Source organism: Elephas maximus, chromosome 24 (genome assembly GCF_024166365.1).
Source record: "Elephas maximus indicus isolate mEleMax1 chromosome 24, mEleMax1 primary haplotype, whole genome shotgun sequence".
Taxonomy (NCBI): Eukaryota; Metazoa; Chordata; class Mammalia; order Proboscidea; family Elephantidae; genus Elephas; species Elephas maximus.
Window position 1 is genome coordinate 19,619,243 of NC_064842.1, and position 18,522 is coordinate 19,637,764.

An 18,522-nucleotide genomic window follows, 5' to 3' on the forward strand; every position below is an offset into this window, starting at 1 on the left:
AAGGCAGACTGGTTTCAGCTGAGCTTCCAGACTAAGACAGACTAGGAAGAAGGACCTGGAGGTCTACTTCTGAAAAAAATTAGCCAGCAAAAACCTTATGAATATCAGTGGAACATTGCCTGATGTAGTGCCAGAAGATGAAACCCTCAGGTTGGAAGGCACTCTAAATACGACTGGGAAAAAGCTGCCTCCTCAAAGTAGAGTCGACTTTAATGACATGGATGGAGTCAAGCTATCGGGACCTTCATTTGCTGTTGTGCATGACTCAAAATGAGAAGAAACAGCTGCAAACACCTACTAATAATAGGAACCTAGAATGTATAAAGTATGAATCTAGGAAAGCGGAAATCATCAAAAATGAAATGGAATGCATAAACATCCTTATCCTAGGCATTAGTGTGCTGAAATGAACTGGTATTGGCCATTTTGAATAAGACAATCATATGGTCTACTATGCCAGGAATAACAACTTGAAGAGGCATGGCATCGCATTTACCCTCAAAAAGAACATTTCAAGATCCATCCTGAAGTAGAATGCTGTCAACCCGTACCAAACCTGTTGCCATGGAGTCTATTCTGACTCATACCCACCCTATAGAACAGAGTAGAGCTGCCCCATATGGTTTCCAAGGAGCGCCTGGTGGCTTCAAACTGCTGACCTTTTGGTTAGCAGCTGTAACTCTTAAACATTATGCCACCAGGGTTTCCACAATGCTGTCAGTAATAGGACAATATCCATATGCCTACAAGGAAGGCCAGTTAATACAATCATTATTCAAATTTATGCACCAACCACTAAGGTCAAAGATGAAGAAACTGAATATTTTTACTAACTTTGCAGTCCAAAATTGATTGAACATGCAATCAGGATGCATTGATAATTATTGGTGATTGTAATGCAAAAGACGGAAACAAAGAAGAAGGATCAGTAGCTGGAAAATATGGCCTTAGTGATAGAAATGATGCCAGAAATCACACGATAGAATTTTTCAAGACCAACAATTCTTTATTGCAAATATCTTTTTAAACAACATAAATGGTGACTATATATGTTGACCTTGCCAGATGAAATACACAGGAATCAAATCAACATTGGTGGAAAGAGTTGATGGAAAAGCTAAATATCATCAGTCAGAACAAAGTCAAGGGTCAACTGCAGAACAGACCATCGATTACTCATATGCCAGTTCAAGTTGAAGCTGATGAAAATTAGAACAAGTCCACGAGGGTCAAAGTACAACCTTGAGTATATCCCACCTGAATCTAGAGGCTGTCTCAAGAATAGATGTGACATGTTGAACAGTAATGACCGAAGGCCAGATGAGTTGTGGAATGACATCAAGGACTTCACACATGAAGAAAGCAAGAGGTCATTAAAAAGACAGGAAAGAAAGAAAAGACCAAAATGGATGTCAGAAGAGACTCTGAAACTTGCTCTTGAATGTCCAGCAGCTAAAGCAAATGGAAGAAATGATGAAACAAAAGAGCTGACAGAAGATTTCAAAGGGCAGCTCAAGAAGACAAAGTAAAGTAATATAATGACATGTGCAAAGACCTGGGATTAGAAAACCAAAAGGGAAGAACATACTTGGCATTTCTCAAGCTAAAAGAAGTGAGGAAAAAATTCAAGCCTCAAGTTGCAATACTGAAGGATTCCATGGGGAAAATATTAAACTATGCAGGAAGCATCAAAAGAAGATGGAAGGAATACAGAGTCACTGTACAAAAAGAGTTGATCGATACTCAACCATTTCAGGAGGTAGCTTATGATCAGGAACCAATGGTACTGAAGGGAGAGGTCTCCAAGCTGCACTGAAGGCACTGGTGAAAAACAAGGCTCCAGGAATTGATGGAATACCAATTGAGATGTTTCAACAACTGAATGCAGCATTGAAACATGCTAAGAAATTGGGAAGACAGCTACCTGGACAACAGACTGGACCCCAGAAAAAAACCCAGTGCCGTCGAGTTGATTCCGACTCATAGCAACCCTATAGGACAGAGTAGAACTGCCCCAAAGAGTTTCCAAGGAGCACCTGGGGGATTTGAACTGCTGACCCTTTGGTTAGCAGCCATAGCACTTAACCACTATGACACCAGGGTTTCCAACTGACTGGAAGAGATCCATAATTACATCTATTTCAAAGAAAAGTGATTCAATCAAATGCTGAAATTAAAGAACAATATCCTTAATATCACACGCAAGTAAAATTTTGCTGAAGATCATTCGAAAGTGGCTGAAGCAGTACATCGACAGGGAACTGCCAGAAATCCAAGCCAGATTCAGAAGAGGACGTGGAACAAGAGATAGCATTGCTGATGTCAGATGGATCCTGGCTGAAAGCAGAGAATCCCGGAAAGATATCTACTTGTAAACACATTATTGATTATGCAAAGATATTTGACTATGCGGACCATAACAAATTATGAATAACATTGTGAAGAATGGGAATTCCAGAACACTTAATTATGCTCATGAGGAACCTGTACAGAGGCAGTCGTTTGAACAGAACAAGGGGATGCTGTGTAGTTTAAAATCAAGAAAGGTGTGCATGAAGCTTGCATCCTTTCACTGTACTTATTCCATCTGTACACTGAGTAAATAATCCGAGAAGCTGGACTATATGAAGAAGAACAGGGCATCAGAATTGGAGGAAGACTCATTCACAACCTGTGTTATGCAGATTACACAACCTTGCTTGCTGAAAGTGAAGGGGACTTGAAGTGCTTAATGACAAAGATCAAAGACTATAGCCTTCGGTATGGATTACACTTCAACTTAAAGAGAACAAAAATCCTCACAACTGTACCAATAAGCAACACCATGATAAACAGAGAAAAGATCAAAGTCGTCAAGGATTTCATTTTACTTGGACCCACAATCAACAGCCGTGGAAACAGCAGTCAAGAAATCAAACAATACACTGCACTGGGCAAATCTGCTGCAAAAGACCTCTTCAAAGTGTTAAAAAGATGTCACCTTGAAGACTATGGTGTGCCTGACCCAAGTCATGATATTTTCAATCATGTGAAAGCTGGACAATGAACAAGGAAGACCAAAGAAGAATTGACACCTTTGAATTATGCTGTTGGCAAAAAATATTGAACATATCATGGACTGTCAAAAGAATGAACAAATCTGTCTTGGAAGAAATACAGCCAGAATCCTTAGAAGCAAAGATAGCACGACTACGTCTCACATACTTTGGACATGTAATCAGGAGGGACCAGTTCCTGGAGAAGGACATCAGGCTTGGTAAAGTAAAGGATCAGCAAAAAAGAGGAAGACCCTAATGAGATGGACTGACAAAGTGTCTGCAATAGTGGGCTCAAGCACAACAACAATTGAGAAGATGGCATAGCACTGGGCAGTGCTTCGTTCCGTTGTACATTGGGTCACTATGAGTTGGAACCGACTCGACAGCACCCAACAACAAGAAAAACAACAAGATTGAGAAGGGGAGAGTATTGACACATCATGGGGTTGGCAACAATTGTCACAAAACAATATGTGCATTAATTGTTCAATGAGAAACTAATTTGTTCTGTAAATCTTCATCTAAAGCACAGTAAAAAATAAAAATAAATCAGACAAGTCTACAGGACTAATAGTCTACATGAACCATGGCCTCATCTACCATGAGGCCAGAAGAACTAGATGGTGCCCGGCTACCACTACGGGTGCTGTTTTGATCAGGGCCACGATAGATGGATCCTCATAGAACAGGAGTAAAATGTGGAACAGAACTCAAATTCTGAAAAAGCCCAGACTCACTAGACTGGTTGAGGCTAGAGAACTCCCCAAGACTATTCTTGTTGTTGTTAGGTGCCGTCAAGTTGGTTCCGACTCATAGCGACCCTATGTACAACAGAACGAAACGCTGCCTGGTCCTGAGCCACCCTTACAATCGTTGTTAAGCTTGAGCCCATTGTTGCAGCCACTGTGTCAATCCACCTTGTTGAGGGTCTTCCTCTTTTCTGCTGACCCTGTACTTTCCCAAGCATAATGTCCTTCTCCAGAGACTGATCCCTCCTGACAACATGTCCAAAGTATGTAAGACGCAGTCTCGCCATCCTTGCTTCTAAGGAGCATTCTGGTTTTACTTCTTCCAAGACAGATTTATTCCTTCTTCTGGCAGTCCATGGACATTCAATATTCTTCTCCAACACCACAATTCAAAGGCATCAATTCTTCTTCAGTCTTCCTTATTCATTGTCCAGCTTTCACACGCATATGACGCGATTGAAAATACCATGGCTTGGATCAGGCGCACCTTAGTCTTCAAGGTGATATCTTTGCTCTTCAACACTTTAAAGAGGTCCTTTGCAGCAGATTTGCCCAATGCATCTTTTGATCTCTTGATTGCTGCTTCCGTGCATGTTGATTGTGGATCCAAGTAAAATGAAATCCTTGACAACTTCAATCTTTTCTCCCTTTATCATGATGTTGCTCACTGGTCCAGTTGTGAGGATTTTTGTTTTCTTTATGTTGAGGTATAATCCATACTGAAGGCTATGGTCTTTGATCTTCATTAGTAAGTGCTTCAAGTCCTCTTCACTTTCAGCAAGCAAGGTTGTGTCATCTGCATAACGCAGATTGTTAATGAGTCTTCCTCCAATCCTGATGCCCCGTTCTTCTTCATATACTCCAGCTTCTCGTATTATTTGCTCAGCATACAGATTAAACAGGTATGGTGAAAGAATACAACCCTGACGCACACCTTTCCTGACTTCAAACCAATCAGTATCCCCTTGTTCTGTCCAAACAACTGCCTCTTGATCTATGTAAAGGTTCCGCATGAGCACAATTTAAGTGTTCTGGAATTTCCATTCTTCACAATGTTATCCATAATTTGTTATGATCCACACAGTCGAATACCTTTGCATAGTCAATAAAACACAGGTAAATATCCTTCTGGTATTCTCTGCTTTCAGCCAGGATCCATCTGACATCAGCAATGCTATCTCTTGTTCCACGTCCTCTTCTGAATCTGGCTTGGATTTCTGGCAGTTCCCTGTCGATGTACTGCTTCAGCCACTTTCGAATGATCTTCAGCAAAATTTTGCTTGTGTGTGATATTAATAATATTGTTCTATAATTTCCTCATTCCATTGGATCACCTTTCTTGGGAATAGGCATAAATATGGACCTCTTCCAGTCAGTTGGCCAGGAAGCTGTCTTCCATATTTCTTGGCATAGACGAGTGAGCACCTTCAGTGCTACATTCGTTTGTTGAAACACCTGAATTGATATTCTATCAATTCCTGGAGCCTTGTTTTTTACCAATGCCTTCAGAGCAACTTGGACTTCTTCCTTCAGTGCCATCGGTTCCTGATCATATGCTGCCTCTTGAAATGGTTGAACATCGACTAATTCTTTTTGGTATAATGACTCTGTGTATTCCTTCCATCTTCTTTTGATGATTCCTGTGTAGTTTAATTTTTTCCCCATAGAATCCTTCACTATTGCAACTCAAGGCTTGAATTTTTTCTTCAATTCTTTCAGCTTGAGAAACACCAAGCATGTTCTTCCCTTTTGGTTTTCCATTTCCAGCTCTTTGCACATGTCATTATAATACTTTACTTTGTCTTCTTGAGCTGCCCTTTGAAATCCTCTGTTCAGTTCTTTTACTTCATCAATTCTTCCTTTTGTTTTAGCTACTCGATGTTCAAGATCAAGTTTCAGATTCTCCTCCAACATCCATCCTGGTCTTTTCTTTATTTTCTGTCTTTTCAATGACCTCTTGCTTTCCTCATTTATGATGTCCTTGATGTCATTCCACAACTCATCCAGTCTTCGGTCACCAGTGTTCAATGCGTCAAATCTATTCTTCAGATGGTCCCTAAATTCAGGTGAGATATACTCAAGGTTGTTGTTTTGGCTCTTGTGGACTTGCTCTGATTTTCTTCAGTTTCAGCTTGAACTTACATAGGAGCAATTGATGGTCTGTCCCACAGTTGGCCCCTGGCCTTCTTCTTACTGATGATATTAAGCTTTTCTATCATCTCTTTCCACAGGTGAAGTCAGTTTGATTTCTGTGTGTTCCATCTGGCAAGGTCCATGTGTATAGTCACCGTTTATGTTGGTGAAAGAAGGTGTTTGCAATGAAGAAGTCGTTGGTCTTGCAAAATTCTATCATTTGGTCTTCGGCATTGTTTCTCTCACCAAGGCCGTATTTTCCAACTACTGATCCTTCTTCTTTGTTTCCAACTTTTGCATTAAAATCACCAGTAATTATCAGTGCATCTAGTTTGCATGTTCTATTAATTTCAGACTGCAGCAGCTGATAAAAGCTTCTATTTCTTCATCTTTGGCCCTAGTGGTTGGTGTGTAAATTTGAATAATAGTCATATTAACTGGTCTTCCTTGTAGGCATATGGATATTATCCTATCACTGACAGCATTGTACTTCAGGATAGATCTTGAAATGTTCTTTTTGACGATGAATGCAATACCATTCCTCTTCAAGTTGTCATTCCCAGCAGAGTAGATTATATGATTGTCTGATTCAAAATGGCCAATACCAGTCCATTTCAGTTCACTAATGCCTAGGATATCGATGTTTATGTGTTCCATTTCATTTTTGAGGATTTCTAATTTTCCTAGATTCATACTTTGTACATTCTAGTTTCTGATTATTAATGGATGTTTGCAGCTGTTTCTTCTCATTTTGAGTCGTGCCACATCAGCAAATGAAGGTCCTGAAAGCTTTACTCCATCCACGTCATTAAGGTCGACTCTACTTTGAGGAGGCAGCTCTTCCCCAGTCATCTTTTGAGTGCCTTCCAACCTGAGGGGCTCATCTTTCAGCACTATATCAGACAGTGTTCTGCTGCTATTCATAAGGTTTTCACTGGCTAATACTTTTGAGAAGTAGACTGCCGGGTCCTTCTTCCTAGTCTGTCTTAGTCTGGAAGCTCAGCTGAAACCTGTCCTCCATGGGTGACCCTGCTGGTATCTGAATACTGGTGGCATAACTTCCAGCATCACAGCAACATGCGGGCCCCCACAGTACAACAAACTGACAGACACGTGGGGGTCCCCAGTACTATTGTCCTGAAATGGTCTTTAAATCCTAAACCGAAATTATCCCTTGAGTCACCTTTTAACTAAATAACAGATTGGCTCATAAAATGAAGAATATCACCCGTGAGTAATGAGCTCCTTTAAAAAATCATCCATATGAGACCAAAGGTCAATGATTACTCTAAAGCAAAGATGAGAAGGCAATGGGGCAAGGAAACTGGAGTACTGGAAATGGTACTAGAACAGAATGAATGAGAAGGATGACATATTGTGAAAAATGTAATCAATATCACCAGGTAATTTGTTTAGAAATTGTTAAATGGGAACCTAATTTGCAGTGTAAACTTTCACCTGTGTAAACTCAATAAAATATCATGTTTAATAAAGTAAAAGAATAAAAAACAAATCAGACAAGACTTCTAGTTTGGTTTAACAGTGACAGTTTTTCCTGCCTCTTTATCTCCAAAAGTTTTATGAAATCACCTGGAATTTTAGCTCCAGATACTTATTACTATGTTAACAATATTTTACCTTCTTCAATGCACCTCACGCTCTAACCATGAATTGAGCTTCTTGGCATTTCCTGGAATGTATCTGCTTTCTCAGGCCTCAGTCTCAAGGCCTTTGGACATGCTGCCATTGCTGCTTGGAAGGCTCTCCCAACTTGTTAACTTTTTTTTTTTTTTTCCAATAATGCAGATGTCACCTCCTGAGGAAACCCCTCCCTCATTTCCTGTCCCCTGAGCCAGAGTTGGTGTCAGTTCTCTGTATTCTCACTGTACCCTGGTCTCATTTGTGTTGTGATACCTATTTCTTATTTGTTTCCCCTACCAACTATATAAGGTAATTGAGGGCAGGAGCTGTTATCTTTTATTAATAAGTGTCTTGTCCTGTAAGGTATTCAATAGATGCAGGGGCTGTCTAAACTCAGCAGGAGACAGACGTGGCCGTCTGTTTCCATAAAGATTACAAGCTTGGAAATCGTACTGTCCTACAGCGTTGCTATGAGTCAGATTCAGCTCGACAGCAAAGCGTTTAGATGGACATGGGTCTAAACTCAGTGAAGACGTATTAACTTTAACAGTAACAGGTGTTACTTCTCAGGTGGAATTTGTGGGGGGTGTGTGCGTGTTTACATTGGTGGAGGTAGTGACTGTGACTCAGTCGCAGCACTGCGGCTCACATTTATGATCCAGCATTCATACATATAAAACCAGAATTTGCCACCATCCCAAATGACACTCTTGGATTGAGGTTTAGCTATTAATGCAAACTGTGAAACTATAACCCAGGACTCTGACTGGCATTGATTCGGTGATAAGTTTTGTAAGCCACAGTTCATTTCATGTATCATAAAAGAAGCTAATTAGAAATCGTACTATAAGAAAAAAAAAGATATTTCATAATACAGGCTTTAAGACTGTCTTTTACTTTAAGTTTCTGATATTCATTTTATTTAATATAAAAGCTTAATTTTATGTTTGAAATTTAAAAATTAAATACCCATTCTTCAACAGCTGCCTTGGAGAATACTGTTTTCTCCTTAGAATTGTATATATGGTAGGCCTCTGTCCCAAAGTGGCCAACTGCTTGGTAAGTATCATGGAATTCTGCAAAAACAAAATAAATATTCTCTTTTTACTTTTTTTGAATTATTCTGAAATTTTAGCATGATATACTGAATATTTAGCTAAGACATTTTTAACATTTATAAATTTAACATGATTTCAGGATTCAGCTTTGTTGTTTCCTAGCATAAAATCTCCTTCACATTAGGACTGTACAAATTATAAATAATTGATGATAAGGTTTTCAGCTTATCAAAAAATACCATGCACAATCAGAATCCTGAATAAACTAAGATTACTGGCTTTTTTTTTTTTTTTTAATGAAAAACCAAACCCGCTGCCATCGAGTCAATTCCAACTCATAGTGACTCTATAGGACAGAGTAGAACTGCCCCATAGAGTTTCCAAGGAGTAGCCAGTGCATTCAAATTGCCAACATTTTGGTTCGCAGCCAAGCTCTTAACCACTGCACCACCAAGGAACCTGTAAATAAATATCCCTAGATTTAATCTCAATGAACTACATAATAGAGTTTCTAAATCTAATCTGTTGAAATTCTTTCTATATAAAGGCTGCCTTCCAAATGATGTACTCTTTCAAGGCAGAAATCAAGTGATATCTAGAGACTTTAAGAAAAATTCTCTTTGTATATAGATAGATCTGCTATGCTCCCTCTTAATCTCATGACACATAAGAAGTTTAATTGAGCTGTAGTTATCTCTAAAAAAGGTATTTTTAGAATAGAGACAACTGTGTCATTATGGAGAATTTCTAGAATAAAAAATCAGAAGCTCTGTTAGGCAATGAGGGCTGGTCGAGAATTTCATAGGTTCCTTTTGCCCCGATTCTCCAATAACCCTCTCGTTTAATTTCTTAGAAATATGTCAACCACCCACAAGGAACATTTGAGATTGCTATGACGAGTGTCAGTAAAGGCATAGTCAATGGGACTGTGAGATTTTCTAATAAAGAGAACCTGACCTATTTTGGAGAGTAGTAATGATAGAGAAGTCTTCCTGAAAAATTCATGTTTAATGATTTTGATAGAGAAATATCAGTTTGCCTGGAAAATACTTGATAAGTAATGGATATTTTTACTTTGTTTTTGAAAATCTTACTATTCAGAATTTTCAGTACATGAATCTTTCATATAACTGCAGAGGAAAAGATTAAATGAAGAATTCTTTATGAAGGAAAGAATGAGATGAAATAAAATATAATACACAACAGGGATCACAATAGAGAGCCTTGGACAGTTGGAGATAAATGTACAGTAAAATTTCAACTCACAAAAAAAGACCAGACTTACTGGTCTGAAAAAGGCTGGAGAAATCCTGACAGTATGGCCCCCGGACACCCTTTTAACTCAGTACTGAAGACACTCCTGAGGTTCACCCTTCAGCCAAAGATTAGACAGGCCCATAAAACACTAGCTATTTATAAATTCTCATTAATTCAATGAGAAAGTAATTTGCTAACCAAAAGTTTGGCAGTTCAAATTTACCAGCCGCTCCTTGGAAACCCTACAGGGCAGTTCTACTCTGTCTTATAGGGTCCTATGAGTTGGAATCCACTCGATGGCACACAACAACAATTTGTTCTGTAAACCTTCACCTAAAGCACAATAAAATAAAATAAAGTAAAAAGGTTAGACAAAGACATATATATGTAGACATATATATAAAATACACAACCCATACAAGATGATAGAAAAAAAGACAGACCAGGAATAACCTAACACAGGCATGTAAAAAAGCTTAAACACATATTTTTCCATTAAGAAGATAATTTATAGTCATTAAGGATAATTTTATAAATATAGAAAAAATTACCACATAGAAATTATCAAAAAGATAAAAACCACATTTAGTATATGTTCTCCAGATGTATCAAATGTAAGCTACTGTTATGTATTCATAATCATAAAGTACATGCAATTTTAATTATGCCCATTTATAATCAATAAGCATTTATTGTGTTATTACAGTCTATATAAACATCATTTTTAACGACTGCATGATATTTCATTGAGCTTATCAGCAGTTCCTTAACATTCTTCTACCGGACATTTAGGGGTTTACGTTTTCACTATTATAAATATTGCCATGTTGTTGTTGTTAGGTGCCACTGAGTCAGGTCTGACTGATAGCAACCCTATGTACAACAGAACAAAATACTGCCCCACCCTGTGCCATTCTCACAATTTTTGCTGTTTGAGCCTATTGTTGCAGTCACTGTGTCAATCCATCTCATTAGCTTACTCTTTTTCACTGACCCCACAGTTTACCAACATGATGTCCTTCTCCAGGGACTGATCTTTCCTGATAACATGTCCAAAGTATGTGAGACGAAGTCTCGCCATTCTCACTTCTAAGGAGCACCTTGGCTGAACTTATTTCAAGACAGATTTGTTCATTCTTCTGGCAGTCCACGATATATTCAGTATTCTTTGCCAACACCACAATTCAAAGGCGTCACTTCTTCTTTGGTCTTCCTTATTCACTGTCCATCTTTCACATGTATGTAAGGTGATTGAAAATACTATGGCTTGGGTCAGGTGTATCTTAGTCCTCAAGGAGACAGCTTTGGTTTTTAACACCTTAAAGAGGTCTTTTGCAGCAGATCTGCCCAATGCAACATGTTGTTTGATTTTGTGACTGCTTCTTCTATGGGCATTGATTGAATAAGTTTGGTGAAAAGATACACCTTTCCTGATTTAAACCACGCAGTATCTCCTTGTTCTGTTCAAATGAACTGCCTCTTGGTCTGTGTACAGGTTCCTCACGAGCACAACTAAGTGTTCTGGAATTCACATTCTTTGCAATGTTATCCATAATTTGTTATGACCCACACAGTTGAATGCCTTTGAGTAGTCAATAAAACACAGGGAAACATCTTTCTGGTATTCTCTGCTTTTAGCCAAGATTCATCTGATATCAGCAACGATATCCCTTGTTCCACGTTGTATTCTGAATCTGGCTTGAATTTCTGGCAGTTCCCAGTCAATGTACTGCTGCAACCATTTTTGAATGAGCTTCAGCAAGTTTTACTTGTGTGTGAGAGTAATGACATTGATAATTTCTGCATTCTTATTGGATCACCTTTCTTTGGAATAGGCACGATCTGGATCTCTTCCAGTTGGTTGGTCAGTATTGGTAATTTTTATCCTCTCGCTCTCTTTTTTTTTCAGTCTTCCCAGTTTCTTGGCATAGATGAGTGAGCACTTCCAGCATTGCATCCATTTGTTGAAATATCTCAGCTGGTATTCTGTCAATTTCTGGAGCCTTGTTTTAGCCAGTGCCTTCAGGGCAGCTTGGACTTCTTCCTTCAATACCATTGGTTCTTCATAAATACTACCTTCTGAAACGGGTGAGCGTGGACCAATTCTTTTTGGTACAGTGACTGTCTGTATTCCTTCCATTCTCTCTTGATGCCTTCTGCCTTGTTCAATATTTTGCCCATGGAGCCTTTCAATATTCCAACTAGAGGCTTGAATTTTCTCTTCAGTTCTTTCAGCTTGAGAAATGCCAAGTATATTCTTCTCTTTTGGATTCCTAAGTCCAGGTCTTTGCACATTTCATTATAATAATTTTCTCTGTCCGTTTGAACACCCTTATAGACATTATTAAATATATAACATTTTCCACATGGTTATACATATTGTTAAATATAATGAACATATTTGTTTGTCTTACCTGATTTTTCAGCAGCATTTGGTGCAGTGGAGTGACCTAAGCCTAGAGATTCCTCTTTAGAAAAATTTTAATTACAAATTCAATTTCATTAATAAGACTATTAAGATATCTATTTCATGTTGGGTGAATTGTGGTACTTTGTTTTCAAATAATTGATCTACTTCATCTAAGTTGTCTAATTTATATGCATACAGTTGTTTATAGTATCCTTTATCACCTTTTTAATGTTTGTGAGGTCTGAGTAATCTCCTTCATTCTCCATATTGGTAATTTTTGTCTTCTTTTTTTTCAGTCTTCCTAAAGGCTTTTCAGTTTCGTTGATGTTTTCAAAGACCAGCTTTTTGTTTCACTGATTTTTTTCTATTTTCTATCTTATTTGGGAAACCCTGATAGCATAGTGGTTAAGAGCTACAGCTGCTAACAGAAAGGTCAGCAGTTCAAATCCACCAAGTGCTCCCTGGAAACGCTATGAGGCAGTTCTACTCTGTCCTATAGGGTCGCCATGAGTCAGAACCAACTCGACAGCAATGGATTTTTGGTTATCTTATTTCTTTCTGATCTTTATTATTTCCTTCATTTTGTTTGCTTTATGTTTATTTTGTTCTCCTTTCTCTTGTTTTTTGAAGTGGTAAATTAGATTATGAATTAGATGCTTCTCATCTTTTCTAATATACTTATTTGGTGCTATAAATTTCCTTCTCACTACTGCTTTAGCTGCATCACACAGATTGTGATATATTGTATTTTCATTTTAAATTAGTTCAGTATTTTTTATTTCCACTGATACATCTTTGACACATGAATTATTTGGCAGTGTGTTGTTTAACTTCCAAGTGTTTGGAAGTTTCCTGGCTGTTTTGTGTTACTGATTTCAAGTTTGATTCCATTTTGCCCAGATACCATATTTTGAATGATTTAAATTCTCTGAAATTTGTTAAAGTCTGTTTTATGATCCATGATATGATCTATCTTGGTGACTGTCCCATGTGCACTTGAAAAGAATGTGTATTCTGCTGTTGTTGGAGTATTCTGTGACAGCCAATTAGATTCCATTGTTTGATGGCATTGTTCAGTTCTTCTATATCCTTACTGGCTATATTTTTAGTGGTTCCTTCAATTACTGTGGCTATTGAAGTGCCCAAATGTAACTGTGGATTTGTCTATTTTCACTTTTAGTTCTGTCAGGCCTTTTTTCCTCATTTTTCAAATTTTTTATTTTGAAAGAATTATAAATTCACAGGCAGTTGCAAAGAGAGTGTAGGAAATTTCATGTACCCCTCACAAAGTTTCCCCAAGAGTTGCATCTTACTTAACTGTAGTACAATATAAAAGCCAGGAGATTGACACACCTTTATTCTCCTCCATTTATAATATAGTTGTCGCCAATAGTTCCTCTACATGCATTGAGAACCACATCAGACAGTGCTATAATGTTTTGCTTTAACTATCAAACATAATTTAGAAAAAACTCAAGAGAAGAAAACATAATTGTATTATCCTTATTTTTATACTTTCCTTTGTTCTTTCTTCCTATCTGATGTTCCAAGATTTCTTCTTTTTCTATTTCCTTTCTGTTTCAATACTTTATATATTCATTCCTTTAGGGTAGGTCTGCTGGCCAGAAATTCTCTTAGTTTTCTAGCATCTATGAATACATTGATTGTATCTTTATTCTTGAAGGATATTTTTGCTGGGTACAGAATCTTGTGTTGACCGTTCTTTTCTTTCAAGACTTGAAAAATCTTGTGCAACTACCAACTGGCTTCCATGATTTCTAATGGGAAACCTACTGTTATTTTAATTAATGTCCCCCTATAGGCAACACATCGTTTTTCTCTGGCTGCTTTTAAGGCCTTTTCTTTGTCTTTAGTTTTCAAAAATTTGATTATGATGCATCTTGGCATAAGTTTTTTTGGGTTTATATTGTTTGGGATTCATTGAATCTGTAGAATTATGTCTTTTGAGAATATCAGAAAATTTCAGCTATTATTTCTTTTGCTACTTTTAAAATCAACCCTATTTCTCCTCTCTTTCTAGCAAACCAATGACACAAATATTAGATCTTTGTTATAGTTCCACAGATCCCTGAGGTTCTGCTCATTTTGCTTCAGTTTCTTTTCTCTCTGTTGTTCAGATTGATTAATTTCTGTTGTACTACTTTCAAGTTTATTGATTCATTCTTTTATACTCTCCATTCTGCTAATGCTCTCACCCATTGACAGTTGTTTTTTGATTATTGTGTTTTTAACTTGTAAAATTTCCATTTGGTTTTTCATATCTTTCACTTATTTGCTAAGTCTTTCTAATTTTAAAGTATTTGCCCCAAGTGCACTTGCAATTGCTTGTTGAAGCATTTTTATGATATATTTTTATGATAAAATTTTTTTTATGATAGCTGCATTAAAATCCTTGCTTGATAGTTTCAACATCTGTGTCATCTCAATATTGATATCTATTGATTGTCTTTTCTCATTCAAGTTCAGATTTTCCTCTTAGTATGATGAGTAACTTTCTGACTACATTATGGAAATTTTGAATGTTATGTCAAAAGACTGTGGTTCCTATTTAAATCTTTTATTTAGGCAGGTATCCAACCTATCTAAGTTCAGAATACATGTTCTGAATCACTTCTGTGATTTGTGGTTCAAATATCAATCTAGTTTATAAAGCTTGTTTATAAACAGTGCTGTTTTGGTCTTCTCTACTTTTGTGTTATTACTCAGATTGCAGGACTCCATCCCACAGTCTCCATAGTGCTGGATGGGGAGGGGAAACTATATTGCATTGTTACTGAAGGGCAGGGCTTAAAATCAGAGTTCTGCCCACAGGATCCACAGAGAAAGGGCCTTTTCTCACTGCCTCCTTAATGCAGTATGGGGTTGACTTTGGAGTTGTCCAAGGGTATTTTAGGGGAGGAGTCCTGCCTTGTTACTGCAGGACAGGGGTGGAAGCCAGAGTCCCACCCACAGGTGCTCCAGGGGTGGGCACGCCCTCATTTTAGTGTACAGGGGATGTATGAGTGAAAGTGAGAGTTAGCTTTTCCTTGCTGTTGAAGGGTAAGGATGAAATTCAGAGTTCTGCCTACAACCATTGCAGGACAGGGACACTGCCTCTTTACTGAGGGGGATAGGATGAGTGTGGAAGTCATATTTCCAGCTGCAGGCTCCATAGGGAGGGAAGCTTCTTCATCACTGCAAAGAAGGTGGAAAACAAAGTTCTACTCAACAGTGCTACTGTTGCAGAAACTGTTGAGGCAGGAAGTGGAAAAAGCTTTTTTAGTGTTGTTCATTTTGAGAACAAGCAGATACAAAAGATTTCTGTCCTTTTGGCCACCCTGTTCTGGTCCTTGGACTAGAGAGAGGAAGCTTTTCTTAGGATTGTTTTTTTCTGTGCCTGTTGGCATTGCTGAGTTGCAGGCTCCTCTAGTATCCAGGCCAGCATACAGAGAAGGTAAGAAAAAACCCCAGGGAACTCACTGCTTGGTTGTTCCTACAATCTTAAGGTCCCTAGCCAGTCCATTTTCTTTTCTCCATCTGTCAAATTCTTCTGGTAGGTGACTTATGTATTTCGTCAAGAATTTTTTTGTTGTGAGTAGTTGTAGGAGAAAAATGGAATGCACTTACTCCATCTAGCCTGGAACTGGAAATCTTGACACAATATATTTTAAAACTGCTTCCTCAGCTGTCATATGGAGGACAGATTATAAAGTGAGGGCTGAGTTGGGAGACTGAGACTAGTTATGGGGCTGCTGCTTGAGAAACTGGATGATGGTACCACTTACTGTGATGGCGAACGCTGTGGGAAGAATAAGTTTACAGGAAATCTAGGGATTTACATTTTATCCATGCTAGATATAACCTGTTGCTATTGTTATGTGCCATCAAGTTGGTTCTGCCTCACCAACTATAAGACAGAGTAGAACTTCCCCATAGGGTTTCCAAGGAGCAGCTGGTGGATTCAAACTGCAGACCTTTTGGTTAGTAGCCCAGCTCTTAACCATTGCACTACCAGGGCTCCAGATATAACCTAGTGATTGGTATTTCCTGGTGACATGTTCAAAGTAAGCAAACGGAAGTCTCATCATGCTTCTAAAGAACATTCTGGTTGTATTTTTTCTAAGACTGATTTGTTTGTTCTTCTGGAAGTTCACAGTATATTCAATATTTTTCACCAGCACCACAGGTTGAATGCATCAATTCTTCTGTCCTCCTTTTTCATTTCCAGCTTTTGCATGCATATAAGGCAATTGAAAAGACCATGGCTTGAGTCAGGCACATCTTCATCAACAAGGTAACATATTTTCTTTTCAGAATTTTAAAGAAGTCTTTTGCAGCAGATTTACCCAATGCAATATGTTGTTTGATTTCCTGACTGTTTCTTCCATAGATGTTGATTGTTGATCCAAGTAAAATAAAATCACTGACAACTTCAGTTTCTTCACCATTTATCATAATGTCGTTTATCAGTCCCATTTATAAAAGTTTTCTTCACTTTCAGGTATAACTCATTGAAGGCTGTAGTCTTTGACCTTCATCAGTAAGTGCTTCAAGTCATTCTCATTTCTGGCAACAAGTTTGTGTCATCTGCATATTGCAGGCTGTTAATGAGTCTTCCTCCAATCTTGATGCTGCATTCTTCTTCATATAGTTCAGCCTCTCAGGTTATTTGTTTATCATACAGGCTGAATAACTAAGGTGAAAATATACAACCCCCCCACACACCTTTCCAATTTTAAACCATGCAGTATCGCCTTGTTATGTTCAAAGGGCTCCTTCTAGCTCTATGTACAGGTTCCACATGAACACAGTTAAGTGTTCTGGAATTTTCATTCTTCATAAATAATTCATAATTTTTTATAATCCACAAAGGCATTTGTGTAGTCAATAAAATACAGGTAAACATCTTTCTGGTATTCTCTGCTTTCTGCCAAGATCCATCTGACATCAGGAAAAAGGTCAGCAAAAATGAGGGAAACCCTCAATGAGATGAACTGACACAATAGCTGAAACAATGGACTTAATCATACCAACAATCATGAAGATGGTGCAGGACCAGGCAATGTTTTGTCCTGTTATACATAGGTCACTATGAGTTGGAGCCGACTTAATGGCAACTAACAACCCCAAGATATAACCTGCTTATGAGACATCTAAACAGGGATGTCAGTGGTCAGCTGAATATAAGAGTATAAAGGTAAGAGAAAAATTTTGCCTGGAATATAAATTTGGATACCATGATCATATGATCGATATCTAAGGCCATGTGACCGTGATCATCTGGGAAGAAAATGCAAAAAAAATTGTTCAAATTTAGTAAATGAGGAGTAAGTAAAAGAGATAGAGTAGCAAATGAAGTAGGAGAAAAACCAAAATGTTTTGGTGTTCTGGAAGCTATAAGAGAAAAGCATTTCAAGAAAAAAAAAGTAGTTACACATATTGAATACATCTAAGACTTGAGATGAGAACTGAGAAGCCGTCACTGGTTTTCACAACAACTTTTGTCTTGTTACTGGATCTTAGTACAGACTGAATGTGTAACCATAGGACACCAAGTCACCATGCGGCCTGAGATGCCCATCATGAACAGATGTTGTCTGACTCACAGAGTCACAAAGTTGGACGTACACAGCAGCACTCTATCATTAAATGGAAGTGATATATACAAGACCGGGCCTGAGCAGGACCTGAAGGCACAAATAATTTGTACGAGGAAGTGGTCCAAATGCCCATGGTCTCCACTCCTGTCACATAACCTTTCATCTCCCAGTCTGCACCTATGACCTCATGGGGAGTTCCGTATGATTAGCTGACTGAGGAATAGGAAACTCGTGCCTCATTTACAGGTGGTTCTGCATGATATGCAGGCAACACGCGAAGGTGGACAGTGGCAGCACTGCAGCCCCTTTCTGGGACCTCCCTGAGGGACAGTGGGAAAGGGAAATCCTCCCAATGAGTAGAACTTTGAGCAGTGCACCTGGTTGTTCACTTTGCTTGGAAGGAGAAATGGCCAGATGTGTGACTGTATACTGATTCATGGGCTGTGTCCAGTGGTTTGGCTGGATGGTCAGGGACTTGGAAGGAACATGATTAAAAAATTGGAGACAAGGAAAAGGTATGTGGATAGACCTCTCCGAATCGGCCAAGAAGCAAAGATATTTTTGTGTCATGTGAATGCTCACTAAAGGATGACCTCAGCAGAGGAGGATTTTAACAATTAAATGGATAGGATGACA

At 38.3% G+C, this 18,522-nt stretch overlaps 1 protein-coding gene across 1 annotated transcript in view; it reads right to left on the minus strand.

The window, feature by feature from the left end:
- CATSPERE (catsper channel auxiliary subunit epsilon) overlaps positions 1 to 18,522 on the minus strand; it is a 165,102-nt gene that overhangs the window by 122,426 nt on the left and 24,154 nt on the right. Inside the window, exon 3 of the mRNA XM_049867930.1 lies at positions 8,531 to 8,637. Coding sequence (XP_049723887.1) covers positions 8,531 to 8,637 — 107 coding nt within the window. The remainder of the gene's footprint in view (positions 1 to 8,530; positions 8,638 to 18,522) is intronic.